Source organism: Melanerpes formicivorus, unplaced genomic scaffold (assembly GCF_026170545.1).
Source record: "Melanerpes formicivorus ecotype bairdi unplaced genomic scaffold, bMelFor1.0.p_v2 SCAF_46, whole genome shotgun sequence".
NCBI lineage: Eukaryota > Metazoa > Chordata > Aves > Piciformes > Picidae > Melanerpes > Melanerpes formicivorus.
Window position 1 is genome coordinate 1720329 of NW_027142398.1, and position 13767 is coordinate 1734095.

The 13767-nt window shown below is 53.5% G+C and overlaps 2 protein-coding genes across 4 annotated transcripts; both read left to right on the forward strand.

The window, feature by feature from the left end:
* Positions 1–1378: 1378 nt before the first annotated feature.
* IRF6 (interferon regulatory factor 6) lies at positions 1379–11894 on the forward strand. 3 transcript variants are annotated; one of them, XM_068159585.1, is made up of 8 exons: positions 1379–1399; positions 7317–7493; positions 8407–8611; positions 9275–9397; positions 9491–9637; positions 9849–10241; positions 10620–10738; positions 11318–11894. In XM_068159585.1, the coding sequence occupies exons 2-8, from the start codon at positions 7320–7322 to the stop codon at positions 11537–11539; spliced, it is 1383 nt and encodes a 460-aa protein (XP_068015686.1). In that variant the 5' UTR covers positions 1379–1399; positions 7317–7319; the 3' UTR covers positions 11540–11894. The 3 variants fall into 3 exon arrangements, with proteins under 3 accessions (XP_068015686.1, XP_068015684.1, XP_068015685.1); XM_068159583.1 differs by lacking the exon at positions 1379–1399 and adding an exon at positions 2600–2737; XM_068159584.1 differs by lacking the exon at positions 1379–1399 and adding an exon at positions 3101–3234.
* A 481-nt stretch (positions 11895–12375) lies between these two features.
* CUNH1orf74 (chromosome unknown C1orf74 homolog) lies at positions 12376–13530 on the forward strand. Its single transcript, XM_068159589.1, has one exon. It carries the CDS (start codon positions 12376–12378, stop codon positions 13210–13212), a length of 837 nt encoding a protein of 278 aa, XP_068015690.1. The 3' UTR covers positions 13213–13530.
* The last annotated feature ends 237 nt before the right edge of the window (positions 13531–13767 follow it).

Here is a 13767-nt window from a genome sequence, read left to right on the forward strand (position 1 = left end):
TGCCCCTCCCTGGAGGTGTTCAAGGCCAGGATGAATGAGGCCTTGAGCAACCTGGGCTGGTGGGAGGTGTCTCTGCCCATGTCAGGATGGTTGGAACTGGATGATCTCCAAGGTCCCTTCAAACCCAAACCATTCTATGATTCTATGAATCTTAGAGCTGACAGAAAGAAGGCAGGGTCACTGTGGTGGTATAAAACAGTTGTGCTGCAGTCCCCATCTCACCATGCTCAGCTTCACACACCACATGAAGAATCAGCTTTCCCCCCAGTGATATCTGCTGATCCCTGCTGAGAGCAGAAGTTCCTTCTGGGTCACATCCAGCATCCACCCAGCAGAGGTGCTGCTGCCAGGATGGGGTGGAGAGGGCTCACCCCGCTTTTCCTGTAGCACAGCTGTGGAGTTTTGGTGTGGAGCCTTCCACCATTCCGTGCTGCTCTCCTGCACGGAGGCTGCATGTGGAATGTGAGCGCTGAGAGCACCCAGCAAGACTCCACATGCCCAGGACATTGTCTTGCCTCATTGCATAATTTTGTTTTGCCTTATGGGAACTTAGTGATCTGTTCCCAGGAGAGAAAATGGTTCCCCTTTGTTTTTATGACTACAATCTTCTCCAGCTAGAAACAAAGGAATTGAAGAGACCTGGGTTACAAAGCCTAGCTGCTTTATTATGACACATCCTGGTGCTGACAAAAGGGCTGCTGCTAATTTGGCACTGAAATAAAGTAAATCCTATAGCTCCTGGTAGGAAAATTCCTCTGCTCATCCTCTCACTGTCCAAAGTGCCTGCTCTGCTCTGCAGACTGCACTGAAAGAGCTGCACAGTGTCACTTGGCGAGGTTCAGTTTCTCAGCCAAAGGATTTCTTCATTTGATGTGGAAATACAAAGATGCAGGTGGAGTGAATACAAACAGAGAGAGCTAAAAATAAAGCCAAGGGTTTCAAGATAATGCTGCAATAAAGAGGTTGGTGGTTTTTGGCTGCCTGAAGGGTCAGGATCGATGCTTTATAGATTATGTCAGAGTGAACACTTTGGGTGATTAGTTGCAAATGGGAAACACCTGATTACATGTCCTACCTAATGAACCATCCCTGGATTAGCACCTGCACGGCTCCAAAGCTGCAGAGTTTCCCAGCCAGGAGCACGGAACAAGACAGCCAACTTCCCGTCGCTTCACTCGCCCAACATGCTGCCACATGCTCCAGCAGAGGCTGGGAGAAACTCAAGGGGAGGGAAAAAAAAAAGCCACCAAAGCCTGCAGAAGAGCTGTGAAGAGTCATTTCTTTGGCATCTTTCTCACCACTCAGCAGAGGCTGGGTGCAGGCAGGCACAGCTGCCCAGCGTGAGAGGATCAGCTCTAGTGAAACTGGAGGCAGGACCAGACCCTTCGCCCACACTGGGGTGAGCTTCCCTTGGTCGCTGTGCTGCATTGCTCTGTGATGTTAAACACCCCAGCCCTGACCTGCCTCAAGACCTCTCTCATGGATTGTGCCAGAGGAGGCTTAGGTTGGGTATTAGGGAAAAATTCATGACAGCAAGGGTGGTCAGGCATTGGAACAGGCTGCCCAGGGAGGTGGTGGAATCTCTGTCCCTGGAGGGGTTCAAGAAACCTGTGGCCAAGGCACTTGGGGACGTGGTTCAGTGGCCATGGTGGTGATGGGCTGAAGGCTGGACTTGGTGATCTTAGAGGCTTTTCCAGCCAACACAATTCCATGATCGAGCAGCCTGAAGTGTCCTTACAGTGGGTCTAAAAAGAGCAAAGCTGTGCCCAGGGCTGCTCCCATCCCTCTGTCACTGAGGTGTGGGTGAGTCTGCAGCATTGCTGTGGGTAGCTGCTTCCAAAGCTCCCTGAGCTCCTGACCACAAACCTGAAGCATCCTGAAACGTACCCATTGCCAGGGAGGATGAACACAGGGATGCAAGGAACGCAGGGAGGATGAATGGCAGGTTTTGTGCTGACCTATTGGAGGAGAGATCAAAGATCCCTCATACCTTGGCTGGGAGTCCAGCTCAGCACCTCTGTGCGTGTCTCTTCCCAGTCGCTGGCCAAACTGCCCATTTGGTTGCATATTTTTATACAGCTTAGGGTGTTAGAGCAGGAGCTGCTGCCCTTTCTTTTGTGTATTGAAACCGCTCAGGAGCAACTAACCAACCCCACCCTCGCAGTGCAGCCCCGCAAAGAAAACACCGACCTCTGAGTGTCACCTACGAGCCTTTCATTGCCTGCAAGACTTAATTATGTGCTGATAAACTCCTGCTAAAAGTCACACCTCTGAGGGGCACGAGTGGAGCACCTTGCAAGGGAAACTTTAGAAGCCAAAAGCAGAATTCTCCCTGTGTGAAGTTTTTTCCATACTTTGCATAGCTCCCAAAGTCGCCAGAAAATTCGGCTATATAAAGGACCCCTTCAAGACTCCAGTTTGAAGTTTCAGAAGGCAAGGATTCTTGACTGCAGCTCGCTCGGGTGCAGGTCTCACGGCCCAGGAGCGAGCATTCGGTGTAAATCCGTGAATCCGGATTCAGCACCGGCTGCGCTGCTCAGGACGAGAAGGAAAAGGGAAATTCCCACACTTGTTTCTGGTTCACTGAAACCGAGCGGTGAAGCTTTGTACGATCTGAAACCCAGACTCATCCCTGAGTCACGGCTCCCCACCTCCGGCAGCGGGGATGAAAAGCGAGGCCGGGGGAGGCTGCGGATGGGTCGGGGGCAGATGGTGCGGAGCCCCCCAACAGCCCCAGGTGGGTGCGAGCGGGAAGGGGCTACAGGGGAGAGGCATTTTAATGCCGTTCGGAGCCAACTGCCTGTCTGTGGCTTTGGGTTGAGCGCAGAAGTTTTGTCTTTGTTCCACACTAGGCTTTTCACCGCGGCAAGCTCGGGAGTTTTGTTTTCTTTCCTCAATATTCCATTACAAAAGAAAAGAGGGGGGCTGAAGCGGCAGGGCCGACGGCGCTCCGCTGGCTCTGATTCTTCCCGGCCGGGGGGTGCGGGGGGGGGACCGGGCTCGGAACCGGGCTCGGAGCGGGGCCTCCCCCGCGGGCCCGGGGCGGGGCGGGCGGTGCGGCTGCGCCCGACGCACCTGGGGCAGGTGAGGGCGGGCCCGGGTCGGGGCGGGCGGTGAAGTGTCCGCCGTGGCCGCGCTCCCCTCGCCCGCTGCCGGCGCGGCCCCGCCGCTGGGCCCCGCGGGGCGGCCGCACACCCCCCGCGGGCGCGGAACCGATCCTTGCCCTACCAAGGGGTGAGTACCGTGGGGACGGGACGGGGGGAATCGCGGGGAGCCTGTGGGACTGGGGCGGCTTGACCCGACCCGCCCCCCCCCCCCCCCCCCCCCCGCCGGGATCCCCCCGCCGGGATCCCCCCGCCGGGATCCCCCCGCGGAGCCCCGATCTCGGGTTGGAGGCGGAAAACACGCGGGGGCAGGGGGAAGGGTCGCGGCTCGGTGCCGGCTGGAGGCGGCGGGGGTGGGGGTTGCGGGTGCGCTGTGTGTGGCTATCTCCCGGTGCCGAAGGAAAGCAGGAGGGTAACGCCCGCTGCAAACTCTCCTCTCGGCCCTTTCCCACCCTCTCCCGGGCCGGAGCTGCGTTAGCCCCGGGCGACGTCTTTCAAGTTGAAGTCAGCCGAGGCCTGGAGTTAGGACAAAGGTGATTTTTGCCCCCCCCCCCCCTCCCCCCCCCGCCCCGTTCACCGACATCTCTTTGCAGACCGCAGCTGTTACCCCCCAACAAAACCCCAATGATTTGAAACGTCTCCTGCCCCTTCCAACTCCATGGGCACGGCAGAGGTTAGCAGATTGGGGCGGGAGCTGTGAACTGTAGGAGTTACCTGTGCTTGAGGTGCGGGGGGAGGCAGCCTGAAAGTGATGCCCAAAGTGATGTCCTGGTCTCTGAAACGTGGGAGCTCCAGTTTCCTGGTGCAGGGAGGGGATTAACAGTTGGGCAACTTGGATGGAAGTTCAGCTTGTTTCTCCGGGGGAATGCCAATGTGAAGGGGTGAGCTGCTTGTCTTCGAAAAAAAAGTAAACATAAACCCACAAAATAGAGGCTAATGGCATTAAAAAATAATAGAATCATAGAATCGATAAGGTTGGAAAAGACCTCAAAGATCATAAAGTCCAACCTATGGTTGGTAATGGTAATGAGCAAGGCATGGCATGCCTGGTGTGGCCGGGATGGACCCGGAGAAGACCCCTTCCTTCTTTAGAGGCTCCTGGTGGGCTGGAGCAGAAGCACTGTGTGCACTTGGGTTGGGTGTGCGTGTGGAGAGCGAAAGCATCAGTGCAGCGAGGCCGGGATACCTTCAGACCACGTTCTCCCGGTGCCCTGCCTGCTGCTACGTTGGCTGGCACTGCGCCAGAGCCCCCAGAGTCACCGAGGCTCGCCAGGGCTGTCCTTGGCTTGGTCACTCGTCTTGGGGAAGTGGCTGAAGGATGTCTGCTCGTTCCAAAGGTTCCTTGAGTTGTTCTGGTTGGGGTGAATGTGTCCCCTCCAAGGAAAAACATCTTGGGTGATAAACTGGGGTGCAGGGAATAATGGCATCGGTGTTCAGAGATGCAGGGGAGATTTAGGCTGGACATAAGGAGGAAGTGCTTTACAATGAGCGTGGTAAAATGCTGCAATAGGTTGCCCAGGGATGTCCCTGAAGATATACAAGATCAGACTTGATGTGGCCCTGGGCAGTGTGAGCTATTTGGAGGTGCCCTTGCTGACTGCAGGTGGTTTGGACAAGATGACCTTTGAGGGACCATTTCAACCCCCGATGCAATCTGTGGATGTGTTAATTACCCCCATGTGCCATCCAGTTTGAGTGGGAATGCTGCAAACTGGAGGATTCCTGGGTATGTGCACCAAGGAGTCTTGAGCCTTGGCAAATCCGTAGTGCAAAGATGCTCCCGGAGCCCACCTGTGCAGCTCCAGAATGGGAGCAGCTCCTGGGCTCGGCTGGATGGAAGTTGAAGGTTGTAAGAGGCTGACTCACCGTCTGAGCCCAGCAATGGGATTCAAGTTGATTTGCTCTCGGTTATTATGTCAACAAGTGGTTGGTGATAAAAGGTCATAAAGCATTGTGCCGTGGCGCATTGGCAGCCGCTGCCTGGGATCCAGGGGACAATTCAATCCTAAGCCAGCCGCGCCAGCGAGCCTTCCATGTGACCGGTTTTATTTCCTTTGAGAGGAGCATGAATCTTGCTCCCTGCTGTGCGGGGCTGATTTTACTCCTGGTCTTGCAAACAGTGTGTGTGTGTGTGCAAAGCATTAGGAGCAGAGGGCACTGCTCGTAAAGTAAGTGTGAAAGAGGTGGTGGAACGAGCTTTAATTACGGGGTTTCTGTCACAATGAAAAGCGACTTTGGGTTTTTCTTTCCCCCTGTGAGAAAGAAATCAATACTTGGTTTGGCTCTCAACTCTAAGGCCAGGATTAACCTGGACTTTGTGTCTTAGCAAACGTGCTACTGCGAGTTTAATTCTGATAGCGTTTTCGATACGGGGAACTACCAGCGCGGAGCTGCGGAAGCACGAAGCTGATGTTGATGATTGCTTTCTGATCCCTCCCAGCTCCTGGGAAGCAGGCTGCCGAGATGCCCAGCTCTTTGACAAAGCACCTTTTCAAGCTATCGCTTAAAGGTGATTTGCAATTCAATCCGAACCTTTTCTTGCCTTAGCAGATAAAATAAGCGGTGCTCAGATTTAATTTCGCGTGAACGCTCGCATCCGAGTGGGATCTGTGGGTACTGGAAAGGAATAAAACCTGTTCCTAGGCTCCTCCTTGGGTAGGATTATCCTATTATTATTAATTTTTTTTTTAATGTTCAATATCTCTGCTACTTAGACTCATTTTGCAACTCCTGCAGCAGTGTTCGGGGCTTATGGCAAAGGTTTTACTTATCCTATCACTGCTTTATTAATGGAAGGGAGATTTAGACTGGAGATAAGGAAGAAATTCTTTCCAGTGAGGGTGGGTGGGGAGACACTGGAACAGGTTGCCCAGGGAGGTTGTGGATGTTCCCTCCCTGGAGGTGTTCAGGGCCAGGCTGGATGAGGCCTTGAGCAGCCTGGGCTAGTGGAAGGCATCCCTGCCCGTGGGACACAGCTGATAATTTAAGGTCCCTTCCAACCCCAACCCTTCTATGAGTCCCTTTGTAATTTCTCAGGTGTGTTTCTAGAGGTACAAATGGATATGGGAGATGCAGTTTCTAAAGCTCATGTGTAGCACAGAAGGCCTCTCAGAACCTCAAGATACCAAATGCTGCCTCTTCTAGCAGAGGACAGCTGTTAATTTCTGTCTGGCTGGCTTCAACACAAGAAAAATCTTGTTGGTTGGCTGCAAATGGAGTAGCAACACAGGGTTACTTCAATTAACAACAGTTAACTGCAGCATTGGTTTAAAAACCCCCAAACCCTTAAGCAGCAGGAGTGCAGGCAGAGCTGCACTTCACATCCCTCTGGATAAACATCCTGGTTATTACAGGTCAGTCGTGTTTGTGAATGATTATCCTGCAAAGCACTCAGGAAAAGGTCATTAAATGGCTTTCAGAGGTCTTTATCTGATAAAATTGCCCCCCTCTGCTTCAGGCTGATGCTTTTACCTCTACCTATAGCTGAGGTAAACCCCGCTGTGAGCGAGGCCAAGTGTGAGAACTGGATCCGAGTCCCCTTCCAGGCGTGTGGAGGCTTTTGAAATGTTGCTGCCTGTTCTTGCTGTGGCTTGTTTGGGGCTTTATCTCCTGTGCAGCCTTTACAGCCCAGGCTGATTTGGGCTCGCCCTCCATATGCTCTCCCAACACAAATAACCAGCTCTGCTTACCGGAATGTTTCACAGTGACTTGCTGTTCCTGTGACAGTTATGGTCCCTGCTTAGTGATGGCTTTGTAACTGCTCCTGGCAGAGGAGGCCTCCGGCTGGATCTGAATTGGTGGTTTCAATATGCAGTGACACAACAAACAGTAGCAGGAGCATAGCACAGAATCATGGAATGGTTTGGCTTGGAAGGGACCTTGGAGACCATCCAGTTCCAAGCCCCCTGCCATGGGCAGGGACACCTTCCACTAGAGCAGGTTGCTCATGGCCCCATCCAGCCTAGCTTTGAACACTGCCAGGTTTGAAGCTTCCACAACTTCTCTGGGCAACCTGTTCCAGTGCCTCACCACCCTCAGGGGGAAGAATATTGTCATAATGTCTACTCTCAGCCCAGCTTCTTCCAGCCTGAAGCTGTTACTCCTCACTCTGCCACTACACAAAGCCCTTTTTTGGTGAAATGAACTTCATTTTTGTAAAGCACATGAGTCTCAACTAACCTTTGGCCGTTGGGGTGCTGTTGTCTGTTGCAGAGGATGGCGCTGCACCCACGCAGGGTGCGCCTGAAGCCATGGCTGGTGGCCCAGGTGGACAGTGGGATGTACCCTGGCCTCATCTGGCTGAACCGAGAGGCCAAGCGGTTCCAGATCCCCTGGAAGCACGCAACGCGGCACAGCCCGCAGCACGAGGAGGAGAACACCATCTTCAAGGTGAGGCAGGGGACAGCTGGGATAGAGCATGGCTCTTAAACACAGACAAAGGCATGGATTGTTGGCCCAGGAGCTGGGCAGGAATCTCAGGAGCTGTTTCCAGGCACGTTTCATCCTATTCCTTTCGTAGCAATGCAATGTTGTGCACCTGGATGTCAAGCTTGGCACTGCCTGAAACGGTGTTGAGTTATTTAACCCTTTGCCACCACCACCACCAAAGGCCAGGTGATTGTGTGGACTCTGGAGGATTACTGCTGTTTGTGTCATCTGCTGGGTTTAGGATGTGGCAGCTGCTTGCTCTTGGCAGCAAACCATTAAATACTGTTACGTAAATCTTAAGAGGTCCACCACAAACTTCCAGCACTCATCATCGCTGTCCCTAATACTCTTATCCCAAGGGATTCATTATAACTCCCACACTCCTTTTGAGGAATTTCTGTCCTCTGCCTCGGAGGGATCTTGGACTGATAGTCTGCTTTGGGAGGGAGAAGGGGAGGGGCCACTTAGGTGTCTGTGGCTGCCCTTCCACTCCATTTGAAGCCAGCCTGCTTCTCCCGGCAGGGGATGGCTTGCTGTCAAAAATGACTTCTGCTGTTGAACCTAGAAAAACTCAGTGCACAATCCTGTACAATTTGTCCTTCCTTAACTCGTGCAAAGGTGGATGTTCAAAATTGCTGATAGCTTGTGGAAGTTCAGATTGTTTGTTTCCTCCCCTTTCTTTTAATGGGGGGGAGGGGGGGGGGGAAGCCATCAAAGCAGGAATGTCTCTTGGTGTTATCAGCAGAGCTGTAGTGAAGTCTCCTGCAAGGCAGATTTTGTTCCATTTTACAGTCAATTTGTTTGGAAGTTGGATTTCTGATAAAAGCTGCTCTATTGAAAGGGCTGGACTGAACAGAGTGTACTTTGTCCCCAGGCATGGGCTGTGGAGACGGGAAAATACCAGGAAGGAGTGGATGAGCCAGACCCTGCAAAGTGGAAAGCGCAGCTCCGGTGTGCTCTGAACAAAAGCCGAGAATTCAACCTGATGTACGATGGCACCAAGGAGGTGCCCATGAATCCTATCAAAATCTATGAAGTCTGTGATATCCCCCAGTCCCAGGGATCAATCATTAATCCAGGTGAGGGCCTTGCTCACGCAGGGCTGGTGACTGAGCAGGCGTTTGTCCAACGCCGGTTCCTTTCCCTCTCTGGTGTTAACTCTCAAGCTGCCTGTGTGTAGCAGAGAGCAGCTGCCCTCTCCAAGCCCAGCTGTGCTTAAAGAGGACTTTGAACCATCCTGTACCTGCAGGACATGAGGCAAGCTGTGCACACCTGCTTGGTTTCTGCATAGCCCAATGTTTGGGATAGCTTATCTGTATCCTTAGCTTTGTAGAATCCTAGAGTGGCAGGTTGGAAAGGACTCCAAGGGTCACCTGGTCCAACCTTTCTAGGTGATGGTGGAGTTGAAATGAATGAGCTGGCCCAGCACCCTGGCAAGCTCAGTCTTTAAACTGCCCAGTGCAGGGAAGGCCACTGCTTCCCCTGGGAGATTACTCCAGTGTCTGACTGTTCTCCTGGAGGGGAAAAAGTCTGGAGTCTAATCAGAATCTCCCCAGGAGTATAACAATACATTCAACTGAACATGGCAGATTGAACGGGCCAGGTTTTGCCTTTTAAACTTAGATTTGGAAAACACACAAATAAATTTTCCATGGAGTGCAGAGGCAGTATGAAAATCACTTCATTTTGTCAAGAAGTGTTTCACACACATTGACTACCCTCAAGAATGTGCTCGTCTGCAGGTTCCACTGGCTCAGCTCCATGGGATGAAAAGGATAATGATCTTGATGATGAAGAGGAGGAGGAACTGAATCAATCCCAGCATGTCCCCATTCAAGAGACATTTCCATTTCTTAATATCAATGGTTGGTGGCACAGTGATGATATTGGCTGGTCAACTGGTGTGTGCTTGAAAGAAAACCTTGGTTTATGAAAGAGCTCTTTCCCTTTTCTGGTAGATTCTTCGATGGCTCCTGCCAGCGCAGAAAACTGCAGCCCTGAAACTGTTTGGCCAAAGAATGAACCTCTAGATATGGAAATGCCCCCAACTGCCCTGCAGCATGACTTCTTCAGCAGCCCTGAGCTCTGGATCAGCTCTCTGCCAAGTATGTGCACGGATTTGTAATGCTTCTGTCGTTGCACTTTAAAAACAGAAGTGGTTTGACCTTTTCTTTTCCCCCCTGTGGCTGTTTGCATGTTAGCATGGGGAGCTGTGTGTGGTTGAAACTTCCCTGTGACTGTGGTGTGGACTGTGTGGTGGTGTCTCTAGTGCTGGTGAAGGTTCAGGGAAAGCCATGCTGACAGTTTCTCTCTCAGTGACAGACCTAGAAATCAAGTTTGAGTATCGAGGGAAGGAGACAGGACCAACGACGACCGTCAGCAACCCGCAGGGATGCAGACTTTTCTACGGAGAGCTGGGTCCCATGCCAGACCAGGAGGAGCTCTTTGGGCCCATCAGTTTGGAGCAAGTAAAATTTCCAGGCACAGAGCAAATCACCAACGAAAGGCAGAAGATCTTCACAAGTCGGCTGCTGGATGTTATGGACAGGGGACTGATCCTGGAGGTCAGTGGCCACGCCATCTACGCTGTCCGGCTCTGCCAGTGCAAGGTGTACTGGTCTGGTCCCTGTGCACCTTCCTCCACTACACCAAATTTGATTGAGAGGCAAAAGAAAGTCAAACTCTTCTGTCTGGAAACATTCCTAAGTGGTAGGTAACTTCCCCTGCTGGAAAAGGGGCTTTGGATGCTGGTCTGGGTACCTGGGGGCACTACTGGAAAGGGGGATCTGAGTGGGGCTCAGCATGGGTGAACATGGGGGTGTGGGTAGGGACTGCTGCTTCCCAGTTTCAGTGGGCTGTGGAGCAGGTACACATCAGAGGAAAGTGAACATGAACTCATTTCATACTCTGAAAAACATGGGAGGGCCTTGCTGCCTCTGAGTGCAAGAAATAAGCTGCAATCATATAAGAAGTAGCTCTGGCAAAGGACAGCCTGTAGGTAAGACCGAGGGTGGTGCAGTGAGGTGGGATGTGGTGAGTTTATCTAATTGAAAGAACAACCCTGCAGCATTCTGCTTTTCTCCCTAGAGCTGATTGCCCATCAGAAAGGACAAATTGAGAAACAGCCACCATATGAGATCTACTTCTGTTTTGGAGAAGAATGGCCTGATGGAAAACCCAGGGAGAGGAAGCTGATTGTGGTTCAGGTAGGAGCTGAGGGTCTGAAGTAACAGGTACCAGGCTTTTGGGGGCCATTGTGTTGCCTCTGCATGGATGCCCATGGATACCAGAGACCTGTTCTCCCCTGTTGTGGTCACTGACAGTGGGGAAACCCCAGCAGGCTGCTGGGTTTTGTCATGGCAAATAGAAGTGCTGTGTGTGTGACATAGCATCAGTCTGAGAGTGCACTTTAGGCTGTTGTGGAGACCAGGGCAGGGTATTCTTGCAGAATAACAGGAGGAACTGTTCAGAAGGGCTTGTAGTGATAGGATGAGGGACAATGGTCTGAAACTGGAGCAGGGTAGGTTTAGGTTGGACATTAGGAGGAAGCTCTTTACAATGAGAGTGGTAAAATACTGGAACAGGCTACCCAGGGATGTGGTTGAGGCCCCATCCCTGGTGACATCAGATCAGACTTGATGTGGTCCTGGGCAATTTGATCTAATTGAAGGTGTCCCTGCTGACTGCAGGGGTGTGGGAGGAGATGACCTTTGAGGGTCCCTTCCAACTCAGTGCAGTCTGTGAGTCTGAATACGCTGTGTGACCAACTGACTTCTCTTGAGCAGGTCATTCCGGTCGTGGCTCGGATGATCTATGAGATGTTCTCTGGTGACTTCACACGCTCCTTCGACAGCGGCAGCGTGCGCCTCCAGATCTCTACGCCCGACATCAAGGACAACATCGTGGCTCACCTGAAGCAGCTGTACCGGCTGCTGCAGAACCACCAGGAGGGCTGGCCGATGCCAGCACCCCCCATGCACATGGCACAGCCCCTGCCAGCTCAGTGACAGATGCTTTGCTTTGCCCTCTGGTCTCTCACATTGTACATACAGCAAAGTATTTCCTCATGAGTGCCTTGCTTTAAATCAGAGTAAAATCTGTAAACCTGGTCCTCTGACTCTATTTCAGCAGTCTATGGTGCTTTAGTGTTGGAAGTGTTCAAAACTGAGGGGCTCACAGCTGTAGCTCCTTCCCTGGGCTCAGCAGTCTGCTTGTGCAACCACTATGTATAAATCAGATTTGCAATTCTGTAATATTTTTGTTTGATCCACTACTGATGTATTGTATATAAATACTTGATCATTAGAGGGGGAGGGGGAAGAGAATCCCAATCTGTGCTCTATTAAAACTGCCTGGAGAGTATCACCTTGTCTGTTTTTCCTTTTAACAGCTCTGTAGCTGCAAGCTGGAAGGCTGACACTGTGTCCAGCTTGCCTTTTTTTACAGTTATGTATATATTTATTTAAAGAAAAATAATAATAAGAAGCCAGTTCTGCACGCTCTGTGCTGCCAGCTGAAGCTGAGAGCACCTTCATTGCGGGCGATGCCTGAGCCCTGTGCTCTGCCAAGTTCTGGCGGAGGATGATGGCAGAGATCTGCTCCTGAACTGCTTCCTCCTTCACCATGAGGCCGCTGGGACGACGCCCTGCCCGGGCCCAGCCCTGCTCGGGAGCACCGCTCAGCCCCAGCTGGGCGGAGCCACCTCCCCGGGCGAGCCCAGGCACGGGCGCAGAGCGGGGCGTGGCGCAGCCGCCTTTCCCGGGCGGCTCTAGGCTCCGCCCCGGGCCCCGCCCACGCCAGCGCCGCGGCTGACCCGGAAGCGCTGGGCGCGGCGGTGGCCTCCATGGGCCCGGCGGAGGCCCCGGCAGGCAGCGCCCTGTTGGCGCCGCGGCTGGTGGCGGCGGCACGGGAAGAGCTGGCGGCCGGGGCCGGGCGGCGGCGGCGGCGGCGATGGTTGCCGGCGGCCCGAGCCCTGCAGCTGGCCGGCGAGGTGCTGGCGGTGGCGGCGGGGCTGAAGCCGGCCTTGCTGTACGACTGCGGCGCGGCGGGCATCGCCGAGCTGCGGCGGTACCTGTCTCGGTTAAGGGAGGCAGGGCTGGCCCCGAGCCGCCTCCATTTGCTGGGTGTGGAGGGCTCGGCCCTGCTGCTGCACCCGGGGCTCGCCCGGCGGAGGCTGGCGGCTGTCCTGCGGGCCCACCCTGCTCCCTTCATGGATGTCTCTGCGGGCCGGCATCGCCCTGGTCTCTGCGGGCCAGCGGAGGCGGAGGCCATCAAGGGACACCTCGCTGCCCTCCTCGCCCACCTGGGGGCTGCAGAGGCTTCCAGCGCTGGCGCTGTGTCCTCCAGCGAGGTTGTCCCCGCGGGCTGGAACCTCTGCACCATCGTCGGGGTGCTGCTGGGCTACCCGGCGGCATACACCTTCTGCGTGCAGGAGGGGGAGAACTGCCTGGCAATGACACCGCTGAGGGTCTTCACAGTCCAGGCTTCCTGTCCCAGGATAAACGACAGTCTCAAAGTGCAGATCTACTCCTTCAGTATCCCGGAGAGCCTCTGCATGGAGCTGAAGGAGGTGCTGGACACCTGGTGTGATGAGCTGAAGGAGGCCTTCAGTGCTCAGAGAGACTTTGTAGACCTCTGCATTGCGAGTGAGGTGGTGTCGCTGCCAGCTGTTGCCTTGTAAAACACAAGCTTGGGACTTTATTTGCCCATCTCTCACTTGCACCTGGCACTGGGGTGAGATACCTGGTTCCTGTATGCACAGCCCACTGAGTCTCAAGAGCCTCCTGAGCACCAAAAGCTGAACTTTGACCATCTCAGGCCCTGGATCTTTGTAGGCCAGTTGCAAATCAAGCAGGTGCACTTCCCAGAACCCTGGTATGTGGATGGAGGCACTCAACAATTGCTCTGCAGCCTCTGTATGGACTGCAGAAGGTGCTCTGTGAAGTCAGGGGGCCTTTACTTGCTGCAAAGAGCTGAGAATTAAAACCCTGCAGCACCATGGTATCCTGAAGTTAAGTTCCTGTGGACTCCCTATTGTATTTACTGCTCATGCAAGGTGGTGTCATACACCTTGTAGCTGAGCCTGTGCTTGATCAAGGGGTGTGTTCTACCTTAAAACCACAGTGCAGCTGCAAAATAGGCTTAAACTCCCCATCTCTGTCAAATAAAGGGAAGCAGACATAGTTGTGGAGACACTTGGCCATGAGTTAGTGGCCCACAGTGGCCCTGAAGGGCA

Bases quoted from the DNA above. Each gene is read 5' to 3' on its own strand.
- IRF6 (XM_068159583.1), top strand. From the start codon at position 2,666: ATGAAAAGCGAGGCCGGGGGAGGCTGCGGATGGGTCGGGGGCAGATGG. The intron at 7,494-8,406 runs GTGAGGCAGGGG...CTTTGTCCCCAG, and splicing joins AGGAGAACACCATCTTCAAG to GCATGGGCTGTGGAGACGGG. The intron at 9,638-9,848 runs GTATGTGCACGG...TTTCTCTCTCAG, and splicing joins CTGGATCAGCTCTCTGCCAA to TGACAGACCTAGAAATCAAG.
- CUNH1orf74 (XM_068159589.1), top strand. From the start codon at position 12,376: ATGGGCCCGGCGGAGGCCCCGGCAGGCAGCGCCCTGTTGGCGCCGCGG.